The sequence below is a fragment of the Numenius arquata genome, chromosome W (assembly GCF_964106895.1).
Source record: "Numenius arquata chromosome W, bNumArq3.hap1.1, whole genome shotgun sequence".
NCBI lineage: Eukaryota > Metazoa > Chordata > Aves > Charadriiformes > Scolopacidae > Numenius > Numenius arquata.
In genome coordinates, this window is record NC_133615.1 from 27,522,630 (window position 1) to 27,539,330 (window position 16,701).

The 16,701-nt window shown below is 42.9% G+C and overlaps 1 protein-coding gene across 1 annotated transcript in view; it reads left to right on the forward strand.

The window, feature by feature from the left end:
• The first annotated feature begins 1,452 nt into the window (after positions 1-1,452).
• The window catches only part of LOC141476619 (DDB1- and CUL4-associated factor 12-like), a 29,706-nt gene continuing 14,457 nt past the window's right edge, over positions 1,453-16,701 (forward strand). The window contains exons 1-4 of the mRNA XM_074165389.1: positions 1,453-1,672; positions 2,477-2,731; positions 15,129-15,335; positions 16,600-16,660. Coding sequence (XP_074021490.1) covers positions 1,592-1,672; positions 2,477-2,731; positions 15,129-15,335; positions 16,600-16,660 — 604 coding nt within the window. The 5' untranslated portion in view covers positions 1,453-1,591. The remainder of the gene's footprint in view (positions 1,673-2,476; positions 2,732-15,128; positions 15,336-16,599; positions 16,661-16,701) is intronic.

Below are 16,701 nucleotides of genomic sequence, written 5' to 3' on the forward strand. Positions count from 1 at the left end.
CCTTTTGAGAGGGCCTTTATCCGAAATGGAGGGGGTTTGTCCAAAATGAAGGTGGCAGTTATGTGTGTGTGAGAGAGGATGTGGAGAGGGGGATTAATCGTGGTAAATCACAACTGAAAACAGATAAACTAGAATTATTCCTTGGGCTTTTTATACTCAGGGGAAGCTGGAAAGCCTATGAGGTTCTTTTATAGATTTTTTTTCAATTTGAATTTTCACAGCACCCTTGTCTTTGAGGTTTGTTAGATGAAAACATACAAAAAAAAGGTATAAAAGAAATGCCTTCTTTATCAGGAAAATAGTATGTTTACTGATTTCATGTGACTTGAGGCATCAGAGTGTTTCCCGTGGTCAGGAACTGGCTTTTTTTGCAGTCTGCCTGCACATTGCACATTTCTCTTTCTCTTTTCTCTGCAATATCACTTGCAAAATGGGAATCATTAGGTTTGGGTTACTCTAATTTTTGCTTCTATAAGCATAGGAAAAAGCATATATGAGTTATGTGGACGTAAGGAAAAGAACACATCCATCCACATCGGTTTTAAAGCAGTATAATTAAATACAAATATCCCATATACCCTTTAATTCCCCTACAATAAGGGAGTTTCCTGGTGGAATAGAGCACCTTAAAGTTTGACTAAGCGCCTCATTGTGCACCAAGCAATGTGCACTGGACCCTCGTATTCACTCGAAGCCAGGTGATAAAGCCAAGCTGTCTGCTAGCTAAAAGGGTCTCTCTAAAGGAAACCTGGGATGAAGTTTTGCAAAGCAAAGCGAGTGCCAGGCATTAGTCCCTCCGGGCTGGCAGTGGAAGGGGATGAGGAGGTGTTTTATACTTGCAGTCAGGCTTTCCTGCAGTAGAGATTAAGAACTTCAGTATAAATTGTGCATGTTGCAATCAACAGGAGTGCTCTCACAGGCTGACTCTCAGTGGATAATACCAAACCCATGTATTTTGCTGCTTTGAGCTACTGGAATACCCTTCCCGTGACTCCCCAGTGCTGTGGCATCAGCCTATTCCTCCTCGCTCTTGGGATTGTGATATAGCTGCTTTTTGTCTCACATGAGCAGCACAGGCGTGGGGCTGCCAAAATAATGCCCGTCCCTGCCCTCCAGGCATTGCCCAGCAAGCTTCGGTTACGCAAAAAGAAACGAAGAAAGAAAAGAGCTAGCCTGTGCTTCTCCTATACTTAAATTGACGGGGCACAGGGAGACCGCCAGCCAGCCCCGCCGATCCGTGCAGGGCAGCGGGGAACGGACACGGGCCGAGGCTGGGAAGCTTCACCCCGAGCCCCGCCGATCCTCCGCCACAAGGAGGAGCCGCCCGGCCACCGATGGGGCCACGCTGCCTGGCAACCGCAAAGGGGGCGGTTGCTAGGAAACAAGTCTCTCGGGTGGGGCGGGGAAGCCGCCACAAAGGCGCGACGCGACTGTCGTAAAAATAGCTCGGGGAAAATGTCGTGAAACGCGGTTGGTGGGGCCTGGGGTAGAGACAGTGACTAGGTCCGGCTCCTCCGCACTTATATGCCCTATCCTCCTGCTTCATGTGGGGCCCGGGCTGGGTTCTCAGCCTCCTCCTTCTCCTCTTACTATGGCCCGGAAAACAGTTAGCAAGAAACGGAAAGCAGCGGCGGTTGCTGCCGCGGGATCCGGGGGCCTCCAGGGGGAGCAGGTAGGCTAGGGAGGGCAGGAATGGATGTATGGGGGGGGAAGCCCTTGTCCTCGGTGTGGGGGTACGTGCCGGTGTCCGGGGGGAGGGGTGACCTTGACCGGGAGTTGCCGTGTCCCGGTGCCCGGTTGGGGTGGGGAAGGAGGGTGGGAGGGTTCTTGTACCTGGGGAAGGTGTTCGGGGGGGGGGGGGGGGGCGGGAGAGGAGTAGTCTCGGCCCCGGTGGCGAGGAGTGCGATACAGCAGGCAGTCCCCGCTTCCGGCTCCGGGGGCTCTCCCAGGTTCCTGCCACTTCCCCCCCCCCCCCCCCCCCCGTTCCTCCCGACGCTGCCGCTGTTGGGTTCAGTTGTTTGGCCTTAACTACCGGGTCCCCGCCGCCTTCGAGCTGAGCGATGCTGCGGGGCCACACCAAGCTGGGCTGGAGGAGGCCGATCAACGGCGCGGTCGGTATTGGGTGGCCCCCGCGGTGTTGCCCCAAACCTGCCGAGCTCATGGCCGGGGGCTGTCGGGGCTGCCCTCTTCTATTTAAAGCGCTTCTCGGCTTCTTGTTTCTATAATCATCTGGCGTTTCAACGGTGCTGAACTGGTGTGGACTCTTTTCAATATCATTGCAGTGTTACTTCTTTAGCAAATATTTAATTTCATGTTGTTGAAGGCTGTATCAGCATTTCTAAGTTAATCTTCGTGTATGGTATTCCATGGGTAGTTTGGAAGACTTCAGTATTTTGCTGAGAATATCTTTGAATTTAGGAGGGTTGTGTCTTAAGTTCTAGTTGCTTTATCTAATTTCCATACTTCTTTTCCACAGTATGGGTGGGATCACTCAGTTCACAAAAGGAAAAGACTCCCGCTGGTGAAAAGGTCTCTGGTGTGCTACCTGAAAGGTAGAGAGGTCAGGATGCAGAATGAGTCCAGCTATCACCGCTTGTTGCATGGGTACGCAGCCCAGCAGCTTCCCAGCCTCCTGAAGGAGAGAGAGTTTCACCTCGGAACCCTTAATAAAGTGTTTGCCTCCCAGTGGCTGAACCACCGACAAGTGGTGTGTGGGACGAAATGTAATACAGTAAGTGCTGCTTCTCTTTCTCTTCTCTCTTAATTATTCCACCCCCAAATGATGCTTTCTATAATTGAAGTATGTAGACTGTCAAGGAAAATATTAGGAAATAATTAGGAGTGGAGTCCAAATTGTGCAGAATTAATTTTGAATGAAGGTAATGCTTAATGATCACCCATTCTCATCTGAAAACATAGTGCTGTGCAGATAGCTGGAAACCTGAATGCAAGGCCTGTACCTCAATGCAGCATCTAAGTGGCCCAGAGTGATTTATGTCTGTTTGCAGGATGGAGAGTTTCAATGGGGTTGGATCTTTTTTCTTGTCCTGCGAATGCGAAGTTAATGAATGGTGCTAGCTTTGCTAAATGGTAGCTATCATACCTGGCAGAATTTGCTAGTAAGAGGTGTGTTGTGGTTTTGGTTTTTTTTCCCATTTTGCTCAGTCTTATATAGCTTGGTTTTATGTATGGTTCTGTGCTGCTGACTTTGAAAAGTTGCTACAAAACTAAAAGCTATGGTTAAACTCCAGATATTCTTCAGAGTAGCTAGAAATGTTCCAAGCTTAAAAAATGAATTTCTGATTTTCAGGATTATCCTTTGTTATTTCACTTTGTGATTATTTTTTTCACTCTAAATCTGTTTTCAGTGTTCAAATAACTTCCATTGCTTATGTACCTTTATATGCTTTAGCAATAATTGAAACCTCTTCAGACTCTTAACGTTTCAGATTCAAAGCATCACTTTATAGGGGAATATTAAAATAATGTCCTATGTGATTAATAAATGCAGGAGATCATACTTCTTAGGTAATGTTCTCTCTGCCAGTGTTAGTAGCCCAACTTCATTGGCCGAGGTTGCAGTTTCATGCATGAAGTTCTGACTGAATTAGTGCAAAATCCCAAATTTGTTCTTTGCAAGTTGGTTAGTGCTACAGAAATGAATCGACTGTTGTAAGGAATGTATAGATCAAGCAGTTCTTAAACCTCAAAGTATATCAGTTGGTGTGATTGTTTCTTTGTCTTAAGATTTCTTTTTTTTTTTTTTTTTTTTGCGCAGAAGCTGCGCTTGGTGATTTGACTTGCAAGGGACAGTGGTATATTTTTTTTAATTTCAGATGTTCTGTTAGCATTCATAGTTATGCAGTGGGAGACTTTCATGCAGTAGCTCCTAAGAAGCAAGGCCTAGCTGTATAAACAAAACAGTCTTTTAACGGGAATAAACCTGAAATAGAATTTCTCTGCCTTTTTCCATGTGTGTTCATAGTCTCAGCCAGTCAGCAGCCAGCACTGTTCATGGAACAGCTTACAGGAGACGAACTCCTGCTGAAATACAAGCTCTCGAAAATTTTGCTTATACTAGCAAGATGCCTCCATGTTTTATAGAGCTGCAACAATTTTGTTGTGTTCTGTAACTTCTGTAGTTCCAGCGCTGCTACATTGAAGATAAACGGGCAAGTGCGGAACTGAGGAGGGTTTCAACCATATTGTTATTCCCATATGCTGTAATGAAGTGTATGCTTCCACAGCTAGACTTAACATTACAGATGGACCTTGTCTTTTATTAAGCATGAAAGATTATATATGAATTCTGAACACTGTAATAGCTTTAGCTTGGTTGCTTTGTGTTCACATTTGAACAAGTAGAGCCTTAAACTCTACACTAATTATTAGGTCACTTACTCAGGAGATGAGAGAGAAAATATTATAAAGAATTCCTTTGCTGATTCTCATACACTGAAGTTGTGGCATTTAAGTTGGGAGTAAATCTAAAACAACTTGGTTGACGCTGTTCAGCCTGGAGAAGAGAAGACTCCAGGGGGACCTTGTAGCAGCTTTCCAGTATCTGAAGGGTGCCTACAAGAAAGCTGGAGAGGGACATGGGCATGTAGTGACAGGACAAGGGGTAATGGTTTTAAATTTGAAGAGGGGAGACTTAGATTAGATACCAGAAAGAAATTCTTTACTGTTAGGGTGGTGAGGCACTGGAACAGGTTGTCTGAGGAAGTTGTGGATGCCCCATCCCTGGAAGCGTTCAAGGCCAGGCTGGATGGGGCTTTGAGCAACCTGCTCTAGTGGGAGGTGTCCCTGCCCATGGTCCCTTCCAACCTAAACCATTCTATGACTTTAATGGGGTTTGCTGCATTGGAATTGCATGTAATTAAAGTTAATGCAACAGAAAAATATAAACCATAGCAGTTATTCTAATCAAAACTTGAATGTGGCATTGAGAGCTTTTAGCATTTAATCTATAAATTGCCCTTGGCTATGCTGTTGCAGAAGGAGTCACTATTCTTAATAACAAAACAAAGATACACTTGTCATAGAGGAGTAGGTTTGTTTTTAGTCACTTGACAGTACTAGTCGCTATGAACACTGAAGAGAATATGGAGCTCTGTCAGTTGCTCATTTTAATGAGGTTTATAACTTGTTTAATTATCTGGGGTAACTTTTTATCCTTAAAAATATCCGTGAGTATGATTGTATATATGAAAAACTTTTATTGTTCTCCAGTGGATCCTGGTGCTCACAGTTGGCTAGCTGTAAATCAAATATTTGGGTTTCTTAAAGATGCATGCTTTTTCTAATAGATTTAGAATTATGGAACCTATACAAGTGTTCAAGTGTCTAAAAATTCAAACACAATCACCTGGGCTTTTCTGAGGCAGGATTCATGTTTGCAAGCATCTCCTTGGTCTTGTATGCAATGGACTTCTTAATGTTTTTCAAATTAAAATGAATGAGTGGGCAAACCTGAGAGGTGCAGATGTTTAGGTTGTGACACCACAGCATCTAAATTACTGAAGGCTGATACCATGAAGTCTCAGAAGAAGATACTGTCTATAATCAGTGTCTTCTGTTCAAGCTTCCTAGAGAAACTTTGAGACTTAAGTAGGAGACGAGTTTATGGCAAACTTAATTCTGTGTATGTGTTCAGGACAATTCTTTTGCTAATTGTGAAGTTAAGGATGAAAAAAATGCAGGAGCTGTAAATACATTCCCTAAATACAAGCGGCTTATTAGTTTCCAGATGCTTGAGAATATAATTGCCTGAAATCTAATATTTTTTGTTTGCTTTCTTTTGTCTTTTTTTTTTTTTTTTTTTTTTTTCCCAGGTAAGCCTGATAGGTATACTTGTGTTTAAAAACTTCCTTGCAGAGTGCTCTCTTCTGGTTTCTCAGGTGGCTTTTCCAAGGCATGAATGGGTTGCTTTCTGAATGCTAGTTGATACCTCTTCTCTTTTGTGAATTCATGTTGCCTTGGATGCCCTGCTGTAAATCACCAGCTCTTGTTTCTTCTCAGAGACTTCTAATTTGTTCAAGAGATCCCATATCTGTTCTGTGCATCTCATACAATTATAACCTAGTGTTGTGGTCTTGGGGTTTTAGTGGTGAGAATACAATGCACAGTTACTCTTCCATCCACGAATATGGACTCTCTATGGGGAGAATGATTTCCACTTGCTTTGCAAGTTAACATATCTTCTGGCTTTGCACATGTAATGAAGAATCAAGAAGACTGCTTGTTTCTGATCCCAGGGAGGAAATGAAAAGTCATGCTTCTGCAGTTTGTAACTCTACTTAAAGTCCACCAAAACTCAGTGCAAATAAACCTCTAATGCCTGTAACTGACACCTCCATTCACTTTTTTTTTCAGTGGCTTGTGAGTAAATAGCCAGGTGGTGTTTCTTGTCTCAAGAGTATTTGGTTTTCTGTCAACTGCATGTGATACCTGTGTCTGTAGACAGTCTGGTAGTTTCTGTGCCAGGTGGGTGGTAGAGATGCCTTTTAGCAGGCAAGGTCTCTCACTTCTCCATCCTTTGTCATCTGTCAATGTGTTAACTGTCTGCTAGCCTCCTGAAATTAAACATGGAGGGCAAGACATAAATAAAAACCGACAAATGTGATTTTCGCAGTGAACAAGTTCAGTGATATCAAAGTGTGTGCACATTAGCTAGTAGTGCTTCAGACTTTCACAGTAAGGTGGAGTGCCTGATTGTGTGGTCTTGTCTCTGGAAATGCGAGTTCAGAGTCAGTCAGCTCACTGGCTTCTGCTGCTCACTTCTCAGATGTTTCTTTATATCTTAGATTGTTTCTCTTTGGACCCTTTCAAGGAGGATGTGTGAGGCCGTTACCCACTTGTTGCTTGTCCTGCACAACCTGTGAGTAGGTTTTGTGCTAAGATTAGTGCATGTTCTGATCTCCACTGGAAAGGAGACATACTGGTTTGATAGCTTAGTCTTTAAAGAGTCCATGTTTCTTTGGGGCTTGGCATATATTAGTAAATATGTATTGCCGTAGAACAGAAGAACCTTATGTCAAGCGTTCTATGAACATAGAAAAGAGATGTTTATAATCTGGATAAAAGGCAGGACTGAGAACTGGGAAAAATCAAACAGTGCTACTCACTGTGACCAGCAATGGTATTGGTGTAATGACACTGTAAGCGTTGCCTTGCTTTTGTTGTTAGCAAAAAAACAAATTTGAAGAACAATGATGTCATTTTCCAGCTTGGCTGAGGCTGAAATTTTTGTGACCGGCTTCAGCTGGTCTGGAGCTGTGCTGTTGCAGAATGGGATGTTCCCACCTGCTCATTCTTGCTGGCACTGATGTGTGTGTGGCTGAGGAGTCAGCTGGATCAGCTTGCTGCTTTGTGTTCAGATGAGTTTTCTTGTAGGGTTAGTTTTCACCGAAGGCAGAGATATGATACGGCTGACCTTGCAGAAACCTGAGCACTAGTTGCTGTTACAAGGGTGGTGAGACTGTTTGGGTGGGTGAGGAAGAAGCACTTGGGTTCTCAAAGATTGGCTTAAGCCACTTGTGAAATCTCATTGCAATTGATTCTCTCTTAGAGACTCCATTTTTTTAGCAAGGCAATGTGTTTATCTTGGGTTTTTTTCAAAAGTTAGAAAGAATGATAAGATGTGCCTGTGATTTCTGAGAGCAATATGTGAAGAGCTGGAGCACAGAGTGTGTCTTGAGCACTTCTTGCATGAAGAATAAGCAGTCTTTCATTAATGTCCTTTGTGCCTTGTAAATCTACTTCTGTCCTGCTTGTATAATAAAAACATACTGTACCTCAGAGTGGCACCCTTTGTTTTTGTTCTGATTGATTTGTATGATCAACTAAAAGATAGTGCTGTCTGCTCATCTGCTGTTCTGTGTTCAGGGGCAGCAGCAGAGGACGTGAAATGACATTTCATAGGCCTGTTTTTTCATCTTGCTCTATAAAGTCAATGCTTTCAGTTAAAGATGCATGGGAAGGGTGCTTATTTAATGAATTGGTAATTTTGTTGGGTCCCCCTGTTTTCCCCCCCCCCCCCCCCCCCAACTGTTGTCTCCAAAAGGCAGGTCAAAAAATAGAAGTAGACTTGATGGAAGAGCCTGGCAAACTGTTCTGCTCTCAGTATTATATGTAAGGGAAGGATGGATTTTGCAGTTCAGACTCTGGTCCTCAGATATTCGATTCCCTGCCACAGTCTTTACTTTTGGCAAATTGATTAATGAAGTTCTTTAGTTAATGAAGTGGGGCAGTTTCTTGTCTTCTCTTGATTAACTTGATCATAAGCAGTTTGAAAAGGGGACAGCCACATAGTAATTGTATGGGAGCCATTTGCCAAAATGACTTCTCACCACTTCTGCAAACCAAAAGAAAAATAAGTGTACAGCTAGTAATCTCATGGGGTGTGAAAAGTAGGGCCAGATCATAAAGATTCATGGCTATGACAACTGTAGTACCTAGCTATGCCTGTCTGCCTTGATCCTTGAGTGATAGCACTGTTGCAAGTTGTACATCTGAATTGTTTTTTAAAAAAAAAAAAGGAAAGATGGATTTCTCTGTCATGTCATCCAGTCTGTTTCTTTGTTAGAACAAGGTTGTCCTGCAGAGAATGATACCTGAGTCTGCTCTGTTTCTCACAAATGAAGTGTGGTCCTTGGACTTCTGACAGATGGCCGAAGCAATCCTGGCTTGGTAAAGTTATTTGGCACGCTAATGGCTGACATGCATATGTTTTACTAGCAGGAAGAACTGAATTATGTGCAAAGCTTAAAATCAAGGGACAAATATGCACAGCTTGCTGTTTGGGGGTTGGTGGGGGTTTACTGCATCCAGGAAAAGTTTCTGTGGCTGACCTTTAGTTTCTATACAATGAGTAGCTGGAAAAGAAGTTCTTATTTCTGCTTGAGATAAAGAAAAAAAAAAAAAGTGTAGTTCAGCTATCAGGACTTTGTCAAGACTCTTAAAGCCAGGCTGCTTTGGAGTTATTCGCAGATGTACTTATTTCAAGAGTAGCGCAGCTACCAGTTTGCTTGGAAGTAGGCCAGTTTATTTGTTTGTTTGTTTTTTTCTTCAGGCATGTTATTGTATGCTGTGGTTTCGGCTGCACTTCTTTAAAAGCAGTCAGATATTTTGTACTTTTAGTGTAGTGTCTTTAAAACTCTTAAAACGGTATTCAAATTTTCTGTATTCTTAGCTGGGTGCCTATCTTGTTTCTTAAAATTTCTCCCTTTTTGGCTTTAGAAGTGTCTAACAGCTGTTTGGCTTCTCTTGGCTTCTGTTTGCTGGATTTACAGGGAAGATTTCTTGGCAATCAGTGGTGCAGCTTGCAAGTGTGAGTTTCTGGCTTCCTGTCCTGCCACAGGTGATGCAAGAGTCTTAGCATATGCAGACAGTGCTTGCTTATTTTATTCTAGGGAGGTGGTGGTTGTGTTTAAACTACCCACAGTGTGCCAAGTTCCTTACCAAGTGTGAGAAATGCCAGCTCACGCTTAGAATTTAAGAGAGAACAAAGTTGCCGAAGCAAAGATTAAAAAGTATAAAAAGGTTTATTAAAAACTGTATGAAACAACACTGAATCGGATGCATCTCAAAGCAGAGGCACACCTCATCTTTCAGTTTTTAGGTACTTATACTCCATCCCGGTCGCCTGGGTTTCTGTCTCTCTTCTCATTGGTTGAGAAGTTGGAGCTCACATTCTTCCCGACCGCCTTAACCTATTACAGGTTTAGTTCACACCTTTTCACCTTGTAAGGCATAAGCACGCCTACTCTAAGAAATCATTATCCTAAACACGCCTTTAATTAGTTGATTATGCTACAAGTTATTTCACAGTCTTTGCTGCCATCTACTGTCCATTGCTAGTAATTACAAGCACTCCTGTGGTCGTTTACTTCATCAGGTGGTCGTATCCTCCTCTTCATCGGTTGTCCTCTAGATGAACCTGGTCTACGTGGCAGTCTTCACAGCCCACTTGGCAGATCTATTGTCCAAGACTGGTTTCTTTAGCCTTAATGATACTCCCCTGTCCTTTGGGTTCCTGTGTTGAAGGTTACCTTCCAATCTGTTTTTCTTCACTTAGATAACGTTCTGCAAAACAAGGATCCCTTGACAGACCAAGGGCACTTCTGAAGATTAATTGGGTAAAATTTATTAGACTCTACTATCGCTAAGCCCCCCTTGTTAGTACATACATACTAACAAAAATATACCAATTAGCTGAAGCAAAATTTATGAGCCCATTTCTCACATTTATAAAGAAATGATGAAGGCAAGTCTGCTGGATGTTTATTGGATGTAGTTGGCAGATTTTGATTAAAGCTAGGATAATCACCAGTATATACAAAAATGTAAAACATGTCTTTTAGTATTTTAATTTGGAAAGTTGTTATAGGAAAATGATGTTGTGGTTGAAGATCCAGGGCAGAAATGTGAGGGTCTGATGCTTCAGTATTGTGTGTTTCCAAGTTCTTTACCTTTTCAGCCCAATTAGTTTAGGGTTTTGCTAAAGGAATTTTGCATTAGAGTAAGTCTTTATTAACCTAGTATCAAACACAGATGTATGACAATGGTGTCAGACTGGAGAACGTGAAGGGGTTTTAATTTCGGTCCTCTTACTTGTCCAGATGCTCTTTGAAGTGTAAATCTCTTACAGCTAAAGCACAGTTTTCCTGAGTCAGGGACATCCTGAGCTGTGGATGTGTTTTCCTAATTAGCACTTCTGGTGCCAGCTTTAGGACCTGCAGATGACACTTGCAAGCCTTAATCTTAGGTACTTAACTGTTGATTTTGGGTTTTTTCAGTAGTTGAAGGAGGATAGATATAGAAGTGATTCTACTGGAAGGAAATACTGAGGAGGAAAAGAGGTTATGCTCTCATGGGGAAGGACAAGGGAGGATGAGAGGAGAGAGAATTACTGGTCCTGATCCTACAGTGCAGGTGTTAACTTTCAGGGATGTGGTTAGGGCAGAGGGGCTGCTGTGTGCATAATGTTTTTACCTGCTGTCTCAGGCAGTGAACTGCATTGTAAAGCTTGGGAGAAGTGAGGATTGCCTCCCTCCTACTCAGCTGCACTTCAGCTATTGCCTGGCCTCACACCTGCATGCAAGATAAAGAACTAAACATGAAAATATAGTCCCTGTAGGAACAGTAATCTGTTTGTGAAAGACTGCCTAAAGAGAAAGATCAGTTGTGGGTTGAAGATTCTAGACACAACACACAAATAGTGATGAATGGATTTCAGCTTTCTCTGCAGAACGAGTTTAACATACCATACTTTATCAGGTTTTGATTTGACATTAATATTCTGCTAGTTAAGTATATCAAGAATAACAGATACGCTGCTAAATTTTATTTTTTTGATGCTTATTAAAGAACAGATCTACAGTCTGAGTTCACCAAAGCCAACTTATACGTATAACTCCTCTCTGAGAACCTCTAGATTTCTCTTCTGTCCTTCTAGAAATGAATGACAAAGGATTTCAGAACAATTTCCTTGATGTGTATTTCTCAAATTGCATTGAGTTATCTTGGGGTTTTTTGTTGTCTTCTCTATCTTCATTTCACTTCCAGAGGCTTTGAGACAATCTCTTTTTGGTTATAGAAGGTACAAACTTAAGTGGGGAGGGGAGGATGGAACTTAATTGTAATCCTGGGCTGTGATTCTACATCACTTTCTTTAGTGCCAAGTCAACTTCAGATCCTCCATTTCCTCACTTCACTCATGTTCCCTCACAGGGCTTTGTCCCCTCTGTTATACCTATTTGACTGTTAGTGCAGCTGTGCTCTGAACAACATCTGTGAAATGATTCAGCATAAGACCCTCTCAAATGAAAGTGCGCTTTGGCAGGTGATGTAAACCTTTGTTCTGGTTTTGATTGTAACAGTTGTATATGTTTGAACTGACATAACTCTGGGTATAATGATGTCTGTTTGAAGAGTTGTAAGGCTTTATAACTGAGTTTTCTGCCAAGGGGACAGTGACACAGAGCTCCAACTTCTAGTCTTTTTGCAGGATGAGATATGTAGCTAGATATCTTTTTTTGCACTGGCAGTACTATATTAATATTTTCTGTGTATCACCAGAAAATAAACTCCAATTATATAAATTTATAAAGTGTCAATTTGTCAAAGCCAAAACTTCATGCCAAGTATCTTACCTGGGAGGCAGGAGACTTGTGCTAAGCCCCCTGGGGTTAGCTGGCTGTTGTACAGGAAGACTGGAAAACAGTACTGTTTTGTCATGATATTAAATGGGGAAAAGCTTTAGATTTGAGGTGTTTGTTAAATGGGGAAACCTCCCATGACAAATTTCTTCTCTCTTCCATTGCTGTGAAAGCCAAATGGGTCTTGCTGAGACGAACATCTCTGGTGCAGGTACATCTGCAGTGGAGCTGGACGATCATGACGAAAAGGGGCTTTTCACGAGCTTTTCTGAGGTGGGGAGAAGCCAGGGCAGTGCAGGGAGCTGGCAGTTTGCACAAGAGTGGAGCCAGCAGCGGCCAGCCCCGCTCCCCTAAAAGGCAGCCCTAGGGAGCATGGCAAATAGGGCGTGGCATGGTAGGGTGTGGAAAGCTCAAGAGGGGAGTTCAGCTGGTGAGGGGGAGCTTAGCCATGGCCTCTATCCAGCAGAAAGCTGTCCTCTGCACTTACCAGAGCAGACATAGTCACACAGATAGAGTTCCCATGGAAACATGTAGCCACCCAGGTCTCGGGCTGCAGGCAGTGCCGCAACCTTTCATGGATAATGGATGGTAGTAGGGATGACAGCTGTGTGAGGTGTGACCAGGTGGACAGTCTGCTCAGCCTGGTGGCAGAGCTAAGGAAATAGACTGGTGGAATCATGCTCTGACCTCCCTGAGAGAGAAATGGAAACAGCCACCAAAAAAACCCCAAGCTAAAGGAGATCCAGTACCTTTCCCCTGCCAGACTGAAGGCAGTGGCCAAAAGGAGAGCTGTGAATGGGGGCAAGTCTGTGCTAGGGGTGGCAAGGGAACCCCCTCCTTGCCCACCCGGGTGCCTCTATATAGTAGGTAAGAGGCTCTGGATGATGTAGTTCAGTCCATGGATGATGTGGAAGATGGTCTCACTATACCAGAGGAATTGCTAGGACTGGAAAAGCCTACCCCCTGTTTAATGACCACATCCATGAGGAAGAAGAGACAGGTTGTAGTTGTGGGTGACTCCCTTCTGAGAGGAACAAAGGGTCCAATATGCCAGGCAGACCCTCTTCTTAGGGAAGTATGCTGCCTCCCTGGGTCAGGGACATCACTAGGAAACTTCTAGCCTGGTGCAGCCCTTGGACTATTGCCCACTGTTGCTCTTTCATGTGGGTGGTGATGAAGTGGCAACGTGTAGCCCAAGTGTAATCAAACAAGACTTCAGGGCCTTGGGAAGATTAGCAAGGGAATCTGGGGTGCAGGTTATCTTTTCTTCTCTTCTTCCAGTTATAGGCAGTGACATTGGAAGAAGCAGACATGTTCAGTCTGTCAATACATGGCTCCGTGGCCAGTGTCACTGCCACAATTTTGGGGGTTTTGACAGTGGGATGGCCTACACAGCACCAGGCTTGCTGGAATCGGATCTTTCTGAAAGGGGGAAGAGGGTGTTTGCTCATGAGCTAGCAGGGCTCGTTGACTGAGCTTTAAACTAGACTTGATGCGGGAGGGGGTATGACACTCCAAGGTCTGTGAAGCCGGCAAGGTCATGAGCCGGCAATGTGCGCTTGCAGCCCAGAAAGCCAACCACATCTTGGGCTGCATCAAAAGAAGTGTGGCCAGCAGGTCGAGGGAGGTGATTTTGCCCCTCTGCTCTGGTGAGACCCCACCTGGAGTAGTGTGTCCAGCTTTGGAGTCCTCAGCACAGGAAGGACATGGACCTGTTGGAACAGGTCCAGAGGAGGGCCATGAAGATGATCAGAGGGCTGGAGTACCTCTCCTATGAAGACAGGCTGGGAGAGCTGGGATTGCTCAGCCTGGATAAGAGAAGGCTCCAGGGAGACCTTATGGCAGCCTTTCCAGTACCTGAGGGGGCCTACAGGAGAGATGGGGAGGGACTCTTTGTCAGGGAGTGTAGCGATAGTGTTACCTGAAACAAAAGCTCTCGAAACCAGAAGCAGTTTAGAGAGGAGATATTGCTTTATTTGACGCCGGGTGCTAGGTGGAAATCCACACATCTAGCGCACCTTACCGGGGATATTCACCCATTATTTTTACACAAAAGATTCTCATTATTCCGCCTACCTAATACATAACTCCACCTAGGCTTACATATTCATTAGGATGACTGAATAGCCCTTTTGCACATGCATGAACTTTTGCAGTGTCTGCAAAACACTTCTGCGCAGGCGTGAGTGAGTTCCTCAGTGGTCGTTTGGGTAGGGATACCCTTCCTCACAGTATCCTTTTAAGGTATTGAGTCCTCTCAGGACAGTAAAAGTTTACTGTAAGTTTGCCAGCTTCTCGAGGAAGATAAGGATGTCCTTCGAAGTAGCCACAGCTCTGTCCTAATTGGTATAGGAGTACATAATTTGACATATGAGAGAACCTTAAAGTGATTAACTACTTGTTATCCCATCCTTATCACTATCAGCTCGGTGACCAACTATTTTCTCACAGAGTAAGAAGCTCAGTAATTAACTCATTTTAGTTAGCATATGGTTATAAGCCTGCCTTTGGTAACAATAGGATGAGGGGTAATGGTTTTAAATTGAAAGAGGGGAAATTTAGATTAGATATTAGGAAGAAATTCTTTACCGTGAGGGTGGTGAGGCACTGGAACAGGTTGCCCAGGGAAGATGTGGATGCCTCTTCCCTGGAAGTGTTCAAGGCCAGGCTGGATGGGGCTTTGAGCAACCTGTTCTAGTGGGAGGTGTCCCTGCCCATGGCAGGGGGGTTGGAACTCAGTGATCTTTAAGGTCCCTTCCAGCCCAAACCATTCTATGATTAAAATAAAACCCACTGAATTTAAATTAGTTTAGTTGTTTTAAGAAGGAATTTATGCACTCTTCAGCCATACTTTAAGCATTTGTGCATTACAACTTTAAAAGAATGTCAGTTCGAAATAGGGAGGATATTTGACGATCTTGTTTTTCTTATCTGTTCAATTTTGACTTACATCTTTCCCCCCCCCAGTTATTTGTAGTCGATGTCCAGAATGGTCAGATTACCAAGATTCCTATTCTGAAAGATCGTGAACCCGGCATGGTGAACCAGCAGGGATGTGGTATTCATGCCATCGAGCTCAACCCCTCGAGGACCCTTCTGGCCACAGGTGGAGACAACCCCAACAGTCTTGCAATTTATCGTCTGCCTACACTGGATCCTGTTTGTGTGGGAGATGTAAGTGGGAGTATTTGGGAACAGTTTATTTTGTCACTTAATGTTTTGAAGTATGTAAGGTCAGAGCAAGGTTAAGATTTGGGAGTCTTGTAGTAGAGTGTGAATTTCTGAAAGTTTGAGAACGTTCCTGTAAGTTGTCTTTTTTTACTAGAGATCTTAAATATGAGTGAGTACACAAACACGTGAGATGATTCTCGGGGTTCTGAGTCAGATCTCTTCTTCCTCACCCTCGTTCAGGTCTACTTCGGATTACTTTTAAGCATTGAAAATTTGACAAAATCTTAACTGTTAAAGTCTAATTGTGGTGATGACATCTGAAAGTAGTATTAGTGAAAAAGCTCTTTTGAGAAATTGAAAAGATGATACAAGTTATTCAAATTTCCCCTTCTCCAGTGCAGCTTATGTATGTATTATTCCAGAGGTGGAACTTGGCTTTGAGGATTAGTTCTAACCCAGTGTCTTATGGCAGTTTGATAGGTTCTGGTACTGCTTATATTTCTGAAACAACATGATGCCTTTAAAATAGCCAGGCTTAAAAAGAAGGCGGCTGAAATTAGTATAGTGCTGTTCTGTAAGCACTTCTGTCCCATTTCTCCTTTTTGATTCAGGACTTCACGTAGATGCTAACTACAACAGCAGAAGTCAGATCAGATCAGGTCAGGGTTTCTGCAGTAGCAGATAACCAGCTGGAGAAAGGTTTGACTCTGAAGATTTATATGACTTGTTATTCATTTGTGTGCTGCTGTGACTCTGCAGCTTTTCAAACAGAACTAGAGCCTCATGGTCTCTTTTTCTCCATGGATTTCTCACCTGCTAAAGAAAAGATTCTTGAAGTAATAGTCTTGAAAAATTTATCTGTAGGTCATATATTGTAAACATGGTTATGGTTACTTTTTATAGTAGGGATGTGCATTTTAGGAAATAAAAGTATGTAACTACTTTACAGAAGTAAAGACTGCTGCTTTCAAAATGGAAAAATCTAAGTTCTTAGAATTGAGATCAATTTGTCCTTGGTCAGAGACCTGTTTTTTCCATCATGTAATTGCTCTCTATTAATTATACACTTAAAAAAAAAAAAAAAAAGTTACTGTTAGGTGCTTAAACTTCTTCAGCTTTATACTGGAATCTTATCTGTATGTTTTAATGTAGGTCTGTCCTTCTGAGTTTGCACTAAAAGCAAAATAATTAAAAATCAAAGTGTCTACTTTGAGACCACTCTAGAATATAATGGCACAAAAAAAAAATCTGTCTTTTTTTCTTTTAGGATGGACATAAGGACTGGATATTTTCAGTTGCATGGATCAGTGATACTATGGCTGTTTCTGGTAAAATCAATTTTTAATTTTTTTTTCCCCAGAATTTTATA